This window comes from Leucoraja erinacea, unplaced genomic scaffold (assembly GCF_028641065.1).
Source record: "Leucoraja erinacea ecotype New England unplaced genomic scaffold, Leri_hhj_1 Leri_1017S, whole genome shotgun sequence".
NCBI classification, from domain to species: domain Eukaryota; kingdom Metazoa; phylum Chordata; class Chondrichthyes; order Rajiformes; family Rajidae; genus Leucoraja; species Leucoraja erinaceus.
In genome coordinates, this window is record NW_026575250.1 from 19,178 (window position 1) to 37,618 (window position 18,441).

The 18,441-nt window shown below is 47.5% G+C and overlaps 1 protein-coding gene across 1 annotated transcript in view; it reads right to left on the reverse strand.

Moving 5' to 3' along the window:
• Positions 1 to 17,584, reverse strand: part of LOC129715109 (5-aminolevulinate synthase, non-specific, mitochondrial-like) — a 36,725-nt gene extending 19,141 nt beyond the window's left edge. The window contains exons 1-4 of the mRNA XM_055664979.1: positions 17,437 to 17,584; positions 11,925 to 12,106; positions 7,945 to 8,135; positions 2,137 to 2,262 (exon numbers count right to left, since the gene is read on the reverse strand). Coding sequence (XP_055520954.1) covers positions 2,137 to 2,262; positions 7,945 to 8,135; positions 11,925 to 12,094 — 487 coding nt within the window. The 5' untranslated portion in view covers positions 12,095 to 12,106; positions 17,437 to 17,584. The remainder of the gene's footprint in view (positions 1 to 2,136; positions 2,263 to 7,944; positions 8,136 to 11,924; positions 12,107 to 17,436) is intronic.
• Positions 17,585 to 18,441: the final 857 nt, after the last annotated feature.

An 18,441-nucleotide genomic window follows, 5' to 3' on the forward strand; every position in this document is an offset into this window, starting at 1 on the left:
AGGCAGGGATGGGATACTGAGTTGGATGATCAGCCATGATCATATTGAAGGTTACACAGAAAAGCTGGAGAAACTCAGCGGGTGCAGCAGCATCTATGGAGCGAAGGAAATAGGCAACGTTTCGGCCCGAAACCCTTCTTCAGACTGATCAGGGGTGGGGGTGGGTGGGGACAAGAAAGGGAAAAGGAGGAGTAGCCGGAAGGCTGGAGGGTGGGAGGAGACAGCAGGGGAGCTGAGGAAGGGGAGGAGACAGCAAGGGCTAACAGAATTGGGAGAAGTCGATGTTCATGCCCCCGGGGTGCAGACTCCCCAAACGGAATATGAGGTGCTGTTCCTCCAATTTCCGGTGCTGCTCGCTGTGGCCATGGAGGAGACCCAGGACAGAGAGGTCAGAGGCGGAGTGGGAGGGGGAGTTGAAGTGCTGAGCCACCGGGAGGTCAGCTTGGTTATTGCGGACCGAGCGGAGGTGTTCGGCGAAACGATCGCCCAACCTCCGCTTGGTCTCACCGATATAGATCTGCTGACATCTAGAGCAGCGGACGCAATAGATGAGGTTGGAAGAGATGCAGGTAAACCTCTGTCGCACCTGGAACGATTGCTTGGGTCCCTGAAAGTAGTTGAGGGGGGAGGTAAAGGGACAAGTGTTGCATCTGCTGCGGCCGCAAGGGAAAGTGCCCGGGGAGGGGGTGGACCGAGAGGGAAGGGAAGAATTGACAAGGGAGTTATGGAGGGAGCGGTCTTTGCGGAAGGCAGATATGGGGGGAGATGGGAAGATGTGGCGAGTGGTGGGGTCACGTTGGAGGTGGCGAAACTGACGGAGGATTACTTTTTGTATGTGATGGCTGGTGGGGTGAAAGGTGAGGACTAGGGGGACTCGGCCCTTGTTGCGAGTGCGGGGATGGGGAGAGAGAGCAGTGTTGCGGGGTATGGAAGAGACCCTGGTGCGAGCCTCATTTATGGTGGAGGAGGGGAACCCCCGTTCCCTGAATAGTGAGGACATTTCAGATGTCCTGGTGTGGAACGCCTCATCCGTGGAGCAGATACGGCGTAGACGGAGGAATTGGGAGTAGGGGATGGAGTCCTTACAGGAAGCAGGGTGGGAAGAAGTGTAGTCCAGATAGCCATGGGAGTCAGTGGGTTTATAGTGTATGTCGGTTAGAAGTCTATCACCTGCAATGGAGATAGTGAGGTCAAGGAATTGTAGGGAAGTGTCGGAGATGGTCCAGGTGTATTTCAGTGCCGGGTGGAAATTAGTGGTGAAAATGTTTTTCTCATCTCGGTCCTAAAAGATTTCCCCATTATCCTTAAACTGTGTGTGGCCCCTTGGCCTGGACTTCCCCAACATCAGGAACGCACGCACACACACATATACACACACACACACATACACACATACATACATATACACGCACACACACACACACACACATACACACACACACACACACACACACACATACACACATATACACACACATACACACACACACACATATACACACACACACACACATACACACACGCGTACATACACACACACATGCACACACACATATACACACACACACACACATATATATATACACACACACACACACACACACACACACACACACACACACACACACACATACACACACACACACACAGAGACACACACACACAGACACACACACACACACACACACACACACACACACACACACACACACACACATACACACACACACACACACACACACACAGACACACACACACACACACACACACACACACACACACACACACACACACACACACACACACACACACACACACACACACACACACACACACACACACATATACACACACATACACACACACACACACATACACACACACACACACACACACACACACACACACACACACATATATACACATACACACACAGACACATACACACACACACACACACACACACACACACACACACACACACACACACACACACACACACACACACACACACACACACACACAGACAGACACACACACACACACACACACACACACACACACACACACACACACACACACACACACACACACACACACACACATATACACACACACACACACACACTCCCGCACCTGTGTCGATGTTGTCCCTGAGGAAGTGTGTCACAGCCAGACTGTTGTTGGGGCCAGCCACACCGTCCCCGACCTGTCCATGTGGACTGGGCTGCCAGACAAAGGTTCCTGGACTCGAGGGACGTTCTGGAAAACGGAGGGCGAATCAGTGGAAAGATGGTGAAAAACCACCGCCTGGTCCAACTCACTCTGACTCACATAGATAAACGGGGGGAGGGGGGGGGTTAGCGGAGATCTATAGGGAACAAAGGTGGTGGGGACAGGTACACGAGCTGCCAGCGGAGGTACTTGAGGCAGGAACCACAACAACATCTAAAACGCACTTGGAACAGGAACAGGTTTGTCAGGAACTGGGCCAAACGCACGCCGGCAGGTGGAACTAGCTCAGGTAGGCATCTTGTTGGGCGTGGGTGAATTGGGGCCTATATAACAAAGTGTCAATCACATCGAATATAACCATATAACAATTACAGCACGGAAACAGGCCATCTCGACCCTTCTAGTCCGTGCCGAACACATAATCTCCCCTAGTCCCATCTACCTGCGCTCAGACCATAACCCTCCATTCCCTTCCCGTCCATATAACTATCCAATTTATTTTTAGCCTGTCCAATCCGTTAAGAATTGTGTTTAACCATATAACCATATAACAATTACAGCACGGAAACAGGCCATCTCGACCCTACAAGTCCGTGCCGACACAACTTTTTTCCCCTTAGTCCCACCTGCCTGCACTCAGACCATAACCCTCCATTCCCTTCTCATCCATATGCCTATCCAATTTATTTTTAAATGATACCAACGAACCTGCCTCCACCACTTCCACCGGAAGCTCATTCCACACCGCTACCACTCTCTGAGTAAAGAAGTTCCCCCTCATGTTACCCCTAAACTTCAGTCCCTTAATTCTCATGTCATGTCCACTTGTTTGAATCTTCCCTACTCTCCGTGGGAAAAGCTTATCCACGTCAACTCTGTCTATCCTTCTCATCATAGTAAAGACCTCTATCACGTCCCCCCTTAGCCTTCTGTGCTCCGAAGAATAAAGCCCTAACTTGTTCAAACCTTTCTCTGTAACTTAGTTGCTGAAACCCAGGCAACATTCTAGTAAATCTCCTCTGTACTCTCTCTATTTTGTTGACATCCTTCCTATAATTGGGCGACCAAAAATTGTACACCATACTCCAGAATTGGTCTCACCAATGCCTTGTACAATTTTAACATTACATCCCAGCTTCTATACTCAATGCTCTGATTTATAAAGGCTAGCACACCAAAAGCTTTCTTTACCACCCTATCTATATGAGATTCCACCTTCAAGGAACTGTGCACAGTTATTCCCAGATCCCTCTGTTCAACTGTATTCTTCAATTCCCTACCATTTACCATGTACGTCCTATTTTGATTTGTCCTGCCAAGATGTAGCACCTCACATTTATCAGCATTAAACTCCATCTGCCATCTTTCAGCCCATTCTTTGGCCTCACCAATGCCTTGTACAATTTTAACATTACATCCCAACTTCTATACTCAATGCTCTGATTTATAAAGGCCAGCACACCAAAAGCTTTCTTTACCACCCTATCTACATGAGATTCCACCTTCAGGGAACTGTGCAGAGAAATTCCAGAGATTCTCGCCCCCTCGTTCTATACCTTCGCCCCCACTTGGGTAAATCCGACCATACTGTGGTGCTGTTTCTTCCTGTCCCCAGAGGTGAGGACTGTACAGAGCTGGTCAGGGGCAGAGGAACGACTCCAGGACTGTTTGGAGTCTGTAGACTGGGCAATATTCAAGACATCGGCAACGGACTTGAACGAGTCGTTACAGACTTCATAAAGAAACGTATGGAGCACTTCATCCCGACAAAATCCTTCTGAGTGTTTCCCGATCAGTAACCATATAACCATATAACAATTACAGCACGGAAACAGGCCATCTCGGCCCTACAAGTCCGTGCCGACACAACTTTTTTCCCTTTAGTCCCACCTGCCTGCACTCATACCATAACCCTCCATTCCCTTCCCATCCATATGCCTATCCAATTTATTTTTAAATGATACCAATGAACCTGCCTCCACCACTTCCACTGGAAACTCATTCCACACCGCTACCACTCTCTGCGTAAAGAGTAAACATAGAAACATAGACAATAGGTGCAGGAGTAGAGGCCATTCGGCCCTTCGAGCCTGCACCATTCGCCATTCAATATGATCATGGCTGATCATCCAACTCAGTATCCCGTACCTGCCTTCTCTCCATACCCCCTGATCCCCTTAGCCACAAGGGCCACATCTAACTCCCTCTTAAATATAGCCAATGAACTGTGGCCTCGACTACCCTCTGCAGCAGAGAGTTCCAGAGATTCACCACTCTCTGTGTGAAAAATGTTCTTCTCATCTCGGTTTTAAAGGATTTCCCCCTTATCCTTAAGCTGTGACCCCTTGTCCTGGACTTCCCCAACATCGGGAACAATCTTCCTGCATCTAGCCTGTCCAACCCCTTAAGAATTTTGTAAGTTTCTATAAGATCCCCCCCTCAATCTCCTAAATTCTAGAGAGTATAAACCAAGTCTATCCAGTCTTTCTTCATAAGACAGTCCTGACATCCCAGGAATCAGTCTGGTGAACCTTCTCTGCACTCCCTCTATGGCAATAATGTCCTTCCTCAGATTTGGAGACCAAAACTGTATGCAATACTCCAGGTGTGGTCTCACCAAGACCCTGTACAACTGCAGTAGAACCTCCCTGTTCCGATACTCAAATCCTCTTTGGCAAGAATGTCTTTCCTCAGATTTGGAGACCAAAACTGTACGCAATACTCCAGGTGTGGTCTCACCAAGACCCTGTACAACTGCAGTAGAACCTCTCTGCTCCTATACTCAAATCCTTCTACGGCAAGAATGTCTTTCCTCAGATTAGGGGACCAAAACTGTACGCAATACTCCAGGTGTGGTCTCACCAAGACCCTGTACAACTGCAGTAGAACCTCCCTGCTCCTATACTCAAATCCTCTACGGCAAGAATGTCTTTCCTCAGATTAGGGGACCAAAACTGTATGCAATACTCCAGGTGTGGTCTCACCAAGACCCTGTACAACTGCAGTAGAACCTCCCTTGTCGTAAACCTTGGATGAACCTTGAGATCCACACTCTCCTGAAGACCAGACACTGGGCATTCACGTCCGATGATACAGTGACCTACATGAAGTCAAGATACGACCTAAGGCCATCAGATAAGGCCCCACGGGACTTCTGCTCCAAGCTGGAGGATGAGGATGAGCTCGGCAGCTGTGGCGGGGCCTGAATGCAATCACCTCCTACAAGGCAAAACCAGAATATCGGCGAAATCTCACTCCCTGACGCCCAATGTGTTTTGCGCACGCTTTGACAGGGAGAATTCTGATGTGGCAGAGAATTCCACTCTCTGTGTGTGAAAAATATCTTTCTCATCTCGGTCCTAAAAGATTCCCCCTTATCCTTAAACTGTGTGTGTGTGTGTGGCCCCTTGTCCTGGACTTCCCCAACATCGGGAACAATCTTCCTGCATCTAGCCTGTCCACAACCCCTTAAGAATTTTGTAAGTTTCTATAAGATCCCCCCTCAATCTTCTAAATTCTAGCGAGTACAAGCCAAGTCTATCCAGTCTTTCTTCATATGAAAGTCCTGACATCCCAGGAATCAGTCTGGTGAACCTTCTCTGTACTCCCTCTATGGCAAGAATGTCTTTCCTCAGATTTGGAGACCAAAACTGCACGCAATACTCCAGGTGTGGTCTCACCAAGACCCTGTACAACTGCAGTAGAACCTCCCTGCTCCTATACTCAAATCCTCTTGCTATGATGAAAGTCCTGCCATCCCAGGAATCAGTCTGGTGAACCTTCTCTGTACTCCCTCTATGACAGTAATGACCTTATGGCCACAGGAAGTAGCAATGTTACAACATTTTGAGATTTAAAAAATCAAAGACACTCAGACATCTATTTGATTAACATAGCCAATCCAACCTGGATTAGATTAATATTAGACATTTGTGTGACAGTGAGTTGTACTACAAATGTCACAAAATTTTGAGATTTAAAAACTCAAGTCTGCAATTTATCCCATCAGATAAAGCATAACAATAAGTTTAATTTGACACCTAATTCACTTTCATATCTCAAGTAATAAAAAAGTTATGGCCATTTTCATACTCGGAAATTAGCATCTTGTTCCCTATTGATTTTCTATGGACATAACAAAAAAGCTGTGATCGTGGACAGTCAAAAGCCCATAACCTTCTTAAATATTAAGAGAACTGAATGAAATTTTCAGTTATCACAGATTGAACCATTCTGAAACAAATATAAAATAATCTTACTTGGATGACCTGAAATTAAAGCATATAATTAGTTAGTTACCCAATTGTAGCTAATTTCAAACTTCAATTACTAGATCTAAACATCTATCCATTTCTTAAGAAATGATTAACATTTTTAAATAGCCTAAGTGTCCAAATAATATTCACAAATAATTCACAATAAAACATGATTTTTAAATCTCATTTACATTAATTTATTGGCCAAATGGAAGGAATTTAGTGTTCAATTGCTGTAAATTAAAGTCAATTTAAATCAGCTTTCTAGTGGGTTCCTGTGAACGCGCTGGTTTAGAACGTTCACATTGCGTTGGACTTGTGCCTCAAATGCCCAGAAAAATACTGCGGGATATAAAGAGCCCAAAATGAACTACTCGCTATAGAAAACTTTATATACAGGGTTCTTAACCATATAACAATTACAGCACGGAAACAGGCCATCTCGGCCCTACAAGTCCGTGCCGAACAAATTTTTTTTCCCCTTAGTCCCACCTGCCTGCACTCATACCATAACCCTCCATTCCCTTCTCATCCATATGCCTATCCAATTTATTTTTAAATGATACCAACGAACCTGCCTTCCCACTTCCACTGGAAGCTCATTCCACACCGCTACCACTCTCTGAGTAAAGAAGTTCCCCCTCATATTACCCCTAAACTTCTGTCCCTTAATTCTGAAGTCATGTCCTCTTGTTTGAATCTTCCCTATTCTCAAAGGGAAAAGCTTGTCCACGTCAACTCTGTCTATCCCTCTCATCATTTTAAAGACCTCTATCAAGTCCCCCCTTAACCTTCTGCGCTCCAGAGAATAAAGACCTAACTTATTCAACCTATCTCTGTAACTTAGTTGTTGAAACCCAGGCAACATTCTAAAAAATCTCCTCTGTACTCTCTCTATTTTGTTGACATCCTTCCTATAATTGGGCGACCAAAATTGTACACCATACTCCAGATTTGGTCTCACCAATGCCTTGTACAATTTTAACATTACATCCCAGCTTCTATACTCAATGCTCTGATTTATAAAGGCTAGCATACCAAAAGCTTTCTTTACCACCCTATCTATATGAGATTCCACCTTCAAGGAACTATGCACGGTTATCCCCAGATCCCTCTGTTCAACTGTATTCTTCAATTCCCTACCATTTACCATGTACGTCCTATTTTGATTTGTCCTGCCTCCTGATTTGTCCTGAGTGATTTTTAAACTACTATAACTATTATACAAGGCCATAAAAACTAATAATACCTTTTGCGACGGGGTCTTTCAGCGATTTTTCGTTAATGATTTACTAGGCTGAACATTTTCGATTGCAACAGCATAGTAAAAATCGTGTTTTAAACCCGCCCCCTCTAAACAGCGCCAAAATCACACACACGGGCTGTGGCAGATTCTCAACGATGATTCAGGTAGGTTTTGCAACATACCTACAGGGAGAGTCATTGACCTCACCGTTACCTGCGACATCCTCTTGCGAGGCCAGGCTCGCTTTGCGGATCACTCGGCTCGTACCCAGTTGCACCTCCAGCTCCACAAAGGGACAGTTCGCAATCCGGACTGGTTTTGCGTTGTCCATATCTTGAACGTTTGCTTGCACCATCGTCTTGGCGGAGGTCAACAGAGCAGACGGAAAAACACCAGCACCTACACACACACAAAATAAAACCAAGTGAGGCCAAACGTGTATTGGAGGAACAGCACCTGGGTAGCTCACAACCCAGCGGTATAGAAACATAGAAAATAGCTGCAGGAGTAGAGGCCATTCGGCCCTTCGAGCCTGCACCATTCGCCATTCAATATGATCATCCAACTCAGTATCCCGTACCTGCCTTCTCTCCATACCACCTGCTCCTCTTAGCCACAAGGGCCACATCTAACTCCCTCTTAAATATAGAAACATAGACAATAGGTGCAGGAGTAGAGGCCATTCGGCCCTTCGAGCCTGCACTGCCATCATAGCTGATCATCCAACTCAGTATCCCATCCCTGCCTTCTCTCCATACCCACTGCTCCCTTTAGTCACAAGGGCCACATCTAACTCCCTCTTAAATATAGAAACATAGAAACATAGATAATAGGTGCAGGAGTAGAGGCCATTCGGCCCTTTGAGCCTGCACCGCCATTCAAGATGATCATGGCTGATCATCCAACTCAGTATCCCATCCCTGCCTTCTCTCCATACCCACTGCTCCTCTTAGCCACAAGGGCCACATCTAACTCCCTCTTAAATATAGAAACATAGAAACATAGAAAATAGGTGCAGGAGTAGAGGCCATTCGGCCCTTCGAGCCTGCACTGCCATTCAATATGATCATGGCTGATCATCCAACTCAGTATCATGTACCTGCCTTCTCTCCATACCCCCTGCTCCCTTTAGCCACAAGGGCCACATCTAACTCCCTCTTAAATATAGCCAATGAACTGTGTGGCCTCAACTACCTTCTGTGGCAGAGAATTCCACAGATTCACCACTCGCTGTGTGTGAAAAAAAAATGTTTTTCTCATCTCGATCCTAAAAGATTTCCCCCTTATCCTTGAACTGTGTGTGTGTGGCCCCTTGTCCTGGACTTCCCCAACATCGGGAACAATCTTCCTGCATCTAGCCTGTCCAACCCCTTAAGAATTTTGTACGTTTCTATAAGATCCCCCCCTCAATCTTCTAAATTCTAGTGAGTACAAGCCGAGTCTATCCAGTCTTTCTTCATATGATAAAGTCCTGCCATCCCAGGAATCAGTCTGGTGAACCTTCTCTGTACCCCCTCTATGGCAAGAATTCAGAGTTTCCACAGTGGGGCAGGCAAACGGTGGAGGGAAGAACTGCAGATGATGGTTTAAACTGAAGAGACGCTCCCGAAACATATACAATAGGTGCAGGAGTAGAGGCCATTCGGCCCTTCGAGCCAGCACCATTCGCCATTCAATATGATCATGGCTGATCATCCTAAATCAGTAATTCTGATCAGTAAATCCTGCTTTTTCCCCCATATCCCTTGATCCCGTTTGCCGTAAGAACTAAATCTAACTCTCTTCTGAAAACATCCAGGGAATTGGCCTCCACTACCTTCTGTGGCAGAGAATTCCACAGATTCACAACTCTCTGGGTGAAAAATGTTTTCTTCGACTCAGTCCTAAATGGCCTACCCTTTATTCTTAAACTGTGTGACCCCTGGTTTTGGATTCCCCCAACTTTTTTCCTGCACCTAGCCTGTCCAATCCGTTAAGAATTGTGTTTCACCATATAACCATATAACAATTAGAGCACAGAAACAGGCCATCTCGGCCCTACAAGTCCGTGCCGAACAACTTTTTTTCCCTTAGTCCCACCTGCCTGCACTCATACCATAACCCTCCATTCCCTTCTCATCCATATGCCTATCCAATTTATTTTTAAATGATACCAACGAACCTGCCTCCACCACTTCCACTGGAAGCTCATTCCACACCGCTACCACTCTCTGAGTAAAGAAGTTCCCCTTCATATTACCCCTAAACTTCTGTCCCTTAATTCTGAAGTCATGTCCTCTTGTTTGAATCTTCCCTATTCTCAAAGGGAAAAGCTTGTCCACGTCAACTCTGTCTATCCCTCTCATCATTTTAAAGACCTCTATCAAGTCCCCCCTTAACCTTCTGCGCTCCAGAGAATAAAGACCTAACTTATTCAACCTATCTCTGTAACTTAGTTGTCGAAACCCAGGCAACATTCTAGTAAATCTCCTCTGTACTCTCTCTATTTTGTTGACAGCCTTCCTATAATTGGGCGACCAAAATTGTACACCATACTCCAGATTTGGTCTCACCAATGCCTTGTACAATTTTAACATTACATCCCAGCTTCTATACTCAATGCTCTGATTTATAAAGGCCAGCATACCAAAAGCTTTCTTTACCACGCTATCTATATGAGATTCCACCTTCAAGGAACTATGCACGGTTATTCCCAGATCCCTCTGTTCAACTGTATTCTTCAATTCCCTACCATTTACCATGTACGTCCTATTAAGAAGGAACTGCAGATGCTGGAAAATCGAAGGTAGACAAAAATGCTGGAGAAACTCAGCGGGTGCAGCAGCATCTATGGAGCGAAGGAAATAGGCAACGTTTCGGGCCGAAACCCTTCTTCAGACTGAAGACTTTCAGAATTATATATGTTTCAACAAGATGCCCTTTCATCCTTCTAAATTCCAGTGAATACAAGCCCAATCGACCCATTTGTACAACTTATGTCAGTCCCACCATCCCGGGAATGAACCTAGGATGCACTCCCTCAACAGCAAGAATGTTTTTCCTCAAAGTCCACACCCCATTCCTTCTATCCAGAGATGCTCCCTGTCCCGCTGAGTTACTCCAGAGTTTTTTGGTCTACGGTATGAATATTGATTTATCTAAATTAAATGAGCCCTTCACCCCCTCTCTCTCCGTCCTATCCCTGCCCAAGTCATTGTACTAGGTTTAGAGTCGGCTTGGTGAATCTCATTGTCACCTAGTCCACAGCAAATAATGTCTCGTTCCCTTAATCATCGATACTTTCTTTAGCCCATCTTTCATTCAATGAAAGATTGGCTGATATGTGTGAGTATGTGCGTGTGTTTGGCTGTATGTGTGTGGAGGGAGAGGGAGAGGGAGAGGGAGAGAGGGAGAGGGAGAGGGAGAGAGGGGGGGGGAGGAAGAGAGAGAGAGAGGGGGAGAGGAGAGAGAAAGAGGGAGAGAGGGAGAGGCGGGAGAGAGAGAGAGAGAGAAAGAGTTCGGGAGAGAAGAGAGGAGAGAGAGGAGAGAGAGAGAGAGGAGTGTGAGCGAGAGAGAGAGAGAGTAGCTGTGTATGTGTGTGTGTGTGTGTGTGTGTGTGTGTGTGTGTGTGTGTGTGTGTATGCGTGTGTGTGTGTGTGTGTGTGTGTGTGTGTGTGTGTGTGTGTGTGTGTGTGTGTGTGTGTGTGTGTGTGTGTGTGTGTGTGTGTGTGTGTGTGTGTGTGTGTGTGTGTGTGTGTGTGTGTGTGTGTGTGGGTGTGTGTGTGTGTGTGTGTGTGTGGGTGGTGTGTGTGTGTGCGCATGTGTGAGTGTGTGTGTGTGTGCGTGTGTGTGTGTGTGCGTGTGTGTGTGTGCGTGCGTGTGTGTGTGTGCGTGTGCGTGCGTGTGTGTGTGTGTGTGTGTGTGTGTGTGTGTATGTGTATGTGTGTGTGCGTGTGTGTGTGTATGTGTGTGCGTGTGTGTGTGTGCGTGCGTGTGTGTGTGCGTGCGTGTGTGTGTGTGTATCTGTATGTGTGTGTGTGTGTGTGTGTGTGTGTGTGTGTGTGTGTATATTTGTGTGTGTGTTTCTGACACCGGGAGATATTCAGCAGGCAGAGGGGGGGGTGGGTGTGAGGTGCGTACGTGGTGTGGGGTGTTATTCCCCCGGGGACATATTCAGCAGGAGGGGGGGGGGGGGGGTTGCTATTTACCCCATCGCCTCCTTCTCATTCACTCGCTGCCGGTCGATGATGGAGGTCGCTAGGCCACGGGTCATCATCGGGCAACGCTGAGCGTATATACCAAGGGAGGCCCCAGCCCTCTGCAGGAACAGTCGAGAGACACGGAGCAGGAACGGACATCCACGCACGAACAGTCCCATCTTCCAATCGACCTGCGGACAGACAAAGACGAGACAAAGAGCCTCAATCACTCCATGGTGTCCGATTAGGAAAAGGAGAGATGCAGCGAGACCTGGGTGTCATGGTACACCAGTCATTGAAAGTAGGCATGCAGGTGCAGCAGGCAGTGAAGAAAGCGAATGGTATGTTAGTTCATAGCAAAAGGATTTGAGTCTAGGAGCAGGGAGGTTCTACTGCAGTTGTACAGGGTCTTGGTGAGACCACACCTGGAGTATTGCGTACAGTTTTGGTCTCCTAATCTGAGGAAAGAAATTCTTCATCGCAAAAGGATTTGAGTCTAGGAGCAGGGAGGTTCTACTGCAGTTGTACAGGGTCTTGGTGAGACCACACCTGGAGTATTGCGTACAGGCTTGGTCTCCTAATCTGAGGAAAAAGATATTCTTGCCATAGAGGGAGTACAGAGAAGGTTCACCAGACTGATTCCTGGGATGGCAGGACTTTCATATGAAGAAAGACTGGATAGACTCGGCTTGTACTCGTTAGAATTTAGAAGATTGAGGGGGGATCTTATTGAAACGTACAAAATTCTTAAGGGGTTGTGGACAGGCTAGATGCAGGAAGATTGTTCCCGATGTTGGGGAAGTCCAGAACAAGGGGTCACACAGTTTAAGGATAAGGGGGAAATCTTTTAGGACTGAGATGAGAAAAACATTTTTCACACAGAGAGTGGTGAATCTGTGGAATTCTCTGCCACGGAAGGTAGTTGAGGCCACACAGTTCATTGGCTATATTTAAGAGGGAGTTAGATGTGGCCCTTGTGGCTAAAGGGATCAGGGGGTATGGAGAGAAGGCAGGTACAGGATACTGAGTTGGATGATCAGCCATGATCATATTGAATGGCGGTGCAGGCTCGAAGGGCCGAATGGCCTCTACTCCTGTACCTAATTTCTATGTTTCTTTGAATTACGGTGCAGGCTCGAAGGGCCGAATGGCCTACTCCTGTACCTAATTTCTATGTTTCTTTGAATTACGGTGCAGGCTCGAAGGGCCGAATGGCCTCTACTCCTACACCTATTTTCTATGTTTCTATGTCTGAAGATGTGTCTCGACCCGAAACGTCATCCAACCCTTCCCTCTAGACATGCTGCCTGTCCCGCTGAGTTACTCCAGCTCTTTGGGTCTATCTTTGGTTTAAACCAGCATCTGCAGTTCCTTCCTACACAAGACTCTACGACTCTGCAAGGAATAGAATGACAGGGAATTCATTTGGAATCGGAGGGGGAACTTTTTCACGCAAAGAGTGATGGCGTTGTGGAAGCGCGGAGGCGGCGGAGATTAGAGTGAGTTAGCGTCATGTCCGGCACAGTCGCTGTGGACCGAAGGGCCTGTCGCTATGCTGCACTGTTCTTGACAGCCCTGCCTGTCGGACAGAGATAAGCAGTGCTTCTCGACAACGCCCAATGGGCCACTGAAGGCTTTGTTCGATGGAAGATGTGTTTTTATTTGTGTATGGGTCACATGCTGCAACTTTGTAGTCCAAATGGGGTCTAACGAGGGTGAAGTATAGCTTCTCCATGACAGAAGTTGAACAGTGATGAAAGTTACGCCTCAACGTTTAGGACGTCTGTTTCTTTCACCGTAGCATGATGAGTCTGACCATTCCAACGCAGATCATTCTGCAATTTGATGCCACAATGGTGGCCGATTGGGAAAGGGGGAGATGCAGCGAGACCTGGGTGTCATGGTACACCAGTCATTGAAGGTAGGCATGCAGGTGCAGCAGGCAGTGAAGAAAGCGAATGGTATGTTAGCTTTCATTGCAAAAGGATTTGAGTATAGGAGCAGGGAGGTTCTACTGCAGTTGTACAGGGTCTTGGTGAGACCACAACTGGTGTATTGCGTACAGTTTTGGTCTCCAAATCTGAGGAAAGACATTCTTCACAGCAAAAGGATTTTAGTATAGGAGCAGGGAGGTTCTACTGCAGTTGTACAGGGTCTTGGTGAGACCACAACTGGAGTATTGCGTACAGTTTTGCTCTCCAAATCTGAGGAAGGACATTATTGCCATAGAGGGAGTGCAGAGATGGTTCACCAGACTGATTCCTGGAATGTCAGGACTGTCTTATGAAGAAAGACTGGATAGACTTGGTTTATACTCTCTAGAATTTAGGAGATTGAGAGGGGATCTTATAGAAACTTACAAAATTCTTAAGGGGTTGTGGACACGCTAGATGCAGGAAGATTGTTCCCGATGTTGGGGAAGTCCAGGACAAGGGGTCACAGCTTAAGGATAAGGGGGAAATCCTTTAAAACCGAGATGAGAAGAACTTTTTTCGCACAGAGAGTGGTGAATCTGTGGAACTCTCTGCCACAGAGGGTAGTTGAGGCCACACAGTTCATTGGCTATATTTAAGAGGGAGTTAGATGTGGCCCTTGTGGCTAAGGGGATCAGGGGGTATGGAGAGAAGGCAGGGATGGGATACTGAATTGGATGATCAGCCATGATCATATTGAATGGCGAATGGTGCAGGCTCGAAGGGCCGAATGGCCTCTACTCCTGCACCTAATTTCTATGTTTCTATGTTTCTAAGATACTTGGTTTGTTTGCGTTCTTCAAGGGTGACACCAAGTATACTGTAAGATGTGTTGGCTGTTGTCAAAGTTCTTTCGAGTCTGTTTTTGAGCCGCCAAATTGATTCAGAGTCTCCTGGAACACAACCGATCTCTGGAGCCTGTCGAGGCATATGGGGGTACGGAGTTAAGGGAGAGCAGAGGTTTAGGTGAAGGGGGAAAGATCCAATAGGAGTCCGAGGGGTGATGGTTTCACACAAAGGGTGATTCATAGAAACATAGACAATAGGTGCAGGAGTAGAGGCCATTCGGCCCTTCGAGCCTGCACCGCCATTCATAGAAACATAGACAATAGGTGCAGGAGTAGAGGCCATTCGGCCCTTCGAGCCTGCACCGCCATTCATAGAAACATAGACAATAGGTGCAGGAGTAGAGGCCATTCGGCCCTTCGAGCCTGCACCGCCATTCATAGAAACATAGACAATAGGTGCAGGACTAGAGGCCATTCGGCCCTTCGAGCCTGCACCACCATTCATAGAAACATAGAAACATAGACAATAGGTGCAGGAGTAGAGGCCATTCGGCCCTTCGAGCCTGCACCATTCGCCATTCAATATGATCATGGCTGATCATCCAACTCAGTATCCCGTACCTGCCTTCTCTCCATACCCCCTGATCCCTTTAGCCACAAGGGCCACATCTAACTCCCTCTTAAATATAGCCAATGAACTGTGTGGGCCTCAACTACCTTCTGTGGCAGAGAATTCCACAGATTCACCACTCTCTGTGTGTGAAAAAAAAAATGTTTTTCTCATCTCGGTCCTAAATGATTTCCCCCTTATCCTTAAACTGTGTGTGTGTGTGTGTGTGACCCCTTGTCCTGGACTTCCCCAACATCGGGAACAATCTTCCTGCATCTAGCCTGTCCAACCCCTTAAGAATATTGTAAGTTTCTATAAGATCCCCCCCTCAATCTTCTAAATTCTAGCGAGTACAAGCCGAGTCTATCCAGTCTTTCTTCATATGAGAGTCCTGCCATCCCAGGAATCAGTCTGGTGAACCTTCTCTGTGCTCCCTCTATGGCAAGAATGTCTTTCCTCAGATTAGGAGACCAAAACTGTACGCAATACTCCAGTGTGTGGTCTCACCAAGACCCTGTACAACTGCAGTAGAACCTCCCTGCTCCTAGACTCAAATCCTTTTGCAATGAAGAATGTCTTTCCTCAGATTAGGAGACCAAAACTGTACGCAATACTCCAGGTGTGGTCTCACCAAGGCCCTGTACAACTGCAGTAGAACCTCCCTGCTCCTATACTCAAATCCTTTTGCTATGAATGCTAACATACCATTGGCTTTCTTCACTGCCTGCTGCACCTGCATGCCTACTTTCGAACGAGCTGCCAGAGGAGGTAGTTGAGGCAGGGATTATCTCAGCGTTTCAGAAGCCGTTAGACAGGGGCATGGGTAGGATAGGTTTGGAGGGAGTGTGTGGGAAGGAACTGCAGATGCTGGTTTAAACACACAAAAAGCTGCGCAAAGTCGGTGGGGACAGGCAGCATCTCGGGAGAGGAGGAATGGGCCAGTCTTAAGAAGGGTCGGACAGGAAACGTAACCCATTCCTCCGCCCCACAGAGATGCTCCCTGTCCCTCTGAGTTACCCCAGCATTCTGTATCTATCACGAGACATAGAAACATCGAGGCCATTCGGCCCTTTGAGCCAGCACCATTCGCCATTCATTGTGATCATGGCTGATCGTCCCCAATCAATAACCCTTCTCCCCCATATCCCTTGACTCCACTCGCCCCTAGAGCTCTGTCTAACTCTCTCTTAAATCCATCCAGTGACTTGGCCTCCACTGCCCTCTGTGGCAGGGAATTCCACAGATTCACCACTCTCTGGGTGGAAAAAGTTTCTCCTCATCTCAGTCCCAAATGGCCACAGATTCACAACTGTCTGGGTGGAAAAGTTTCTCTTCATCTCAGTCCCAAATGGCCACAGATTCACAACTCTCTGGGTGGAAAAGTTTCTCCTCATCTCAGTCCCAAATGGCCAGAGATTCACAACTCTCAGGGTGGAAAAGTGTTTTTCCTCACCTCAGTCTTAAATGACCTCCCCTTTATTCTAAGACTTTGTGTGGCCCCTGGTTCTGGACTCGCCCAACATTGGGAACATTTTTCCTGCATCTAGCTTGTCCAGTCCTTTTATAATTTTATATGTTTCTATAAGATCCCCCCTCCCTCATCCTTCTAAACTCCAGTGAATACAAGCCTAGTCTTTTCAATCTTTCCTCATATGACAGTCCCGCCATCCCAGGGATCAATCTCGTGAAACTACGCTGCACTGCCTCAATCACAAGGACGTCCTTTCTCAAATGAGGAGACCAATGCTAACATACCATTGGCTTTCTTTACTGCCTGCTGCACCTGCATGCCTACTTTTAATGACTGGTGTACCATGACACCCAGGTCTCGCTGCATCTCCCCTTTTCCTAATCGGCCACCATTCAGATAATAGTCTACTTTCCTGTTTTTGCCACCAAAGTGGATAACCTCACATTTATCCAGTCTTTCTTCATATGAAAGTCCTGACATCCCAGGAATCAGTCTGGCGAACCTTCTCTGCACTCCCTCTATGGCAAGAATGTCCTTCCTCAGATTAGGAGACCAAAACTGTACGCAATACTCCAGGTGTGGTCTCACCAAGACCCTGTACAACTGCAGTAGAACCTCCCTGCTCCTATACTCAAATCCTTTTGCTATGAATGCTAACATACCATTCTCATTCTCATACCTTTCAAAGAGATTGAAGATTAATCAGCCAATGGTATCCAGTTAGTCTCCTGTTGTCCTACACTGAAGACGAACATTCGACAGACAGAGGAGGAATTTGGGTCGGAAGGTTTTAAACCGTGAGTGACTGTTTTTCTGTTAGGGTGGGGTGTGCCTAATTCCACGGGCTGGTTTGGCTCACAGCACAAGCTGACCGAGCCCCGATAAGCAGATGGGAGCACGAGTGGCGTGCATGATAGCAGGAGACATGACCATGACGGAGAGAGGGGGGGAGGGTTGGGTCGCTGACAAGACTTTCCGCGCACTGAGTCTGCACCTACCAGCGATCCCTCCCCCGCCCACTAACACTATCCTACACACACTTACGCCCCCGTCCCACTTAGGAAACCTGAACGGAAACCTCTGGAGACTTTGTGCCCCACCCCAAGGTTTCCGTGCGGTTCCCGGAGGTTGCAGGTGGTAGCCGGAGGTTGCAGGTGGTTTCCGGAGGTTGCAGGTGGTAGCCGGAGGTTGCAGGTGGTTTCCGGAGGTTGCAGGTGGTTGCCGGAGGGTGCAGGTAGTTGCCGGAGGTTGCAGGTGGTTGCCGGAGGTTGCAGGTAGTTGCCGGAGGTTGCAGGTGGTTTCCGGAGGTTGCAGGTGGTTGCCGGAGGTTGCAGGTAGTTCCCGGAGGGTTGCAGGTGGTTGCCGGAGGTTGCAGGTGGTTGCCGGAGGTTGCAGGTGGTTGCCGGAGGTTGCAGGTGGTTGCCGGAGGTTGCAGGTAGTGGAAGCAGGCCGGGAGACTGACAAAAACCTCCGGGAACCGCACGGAAACCTTGGGTGGGGCGCAAAGTCTCCAGAGGCTTCCGTTCAGGTTTCCTAAGTGGGACAGGGGCGGAAGGATAATTTTCATCCATACCAAGCCGATTTGGGGATGGTCAAAAGCCAGGGAGTACAAATGTGTTTTAACACTGGATTTGAAGATGGACAGTGAGGGGGCCTGTCTGATGTGCAACGGCAGGGTGTTCCA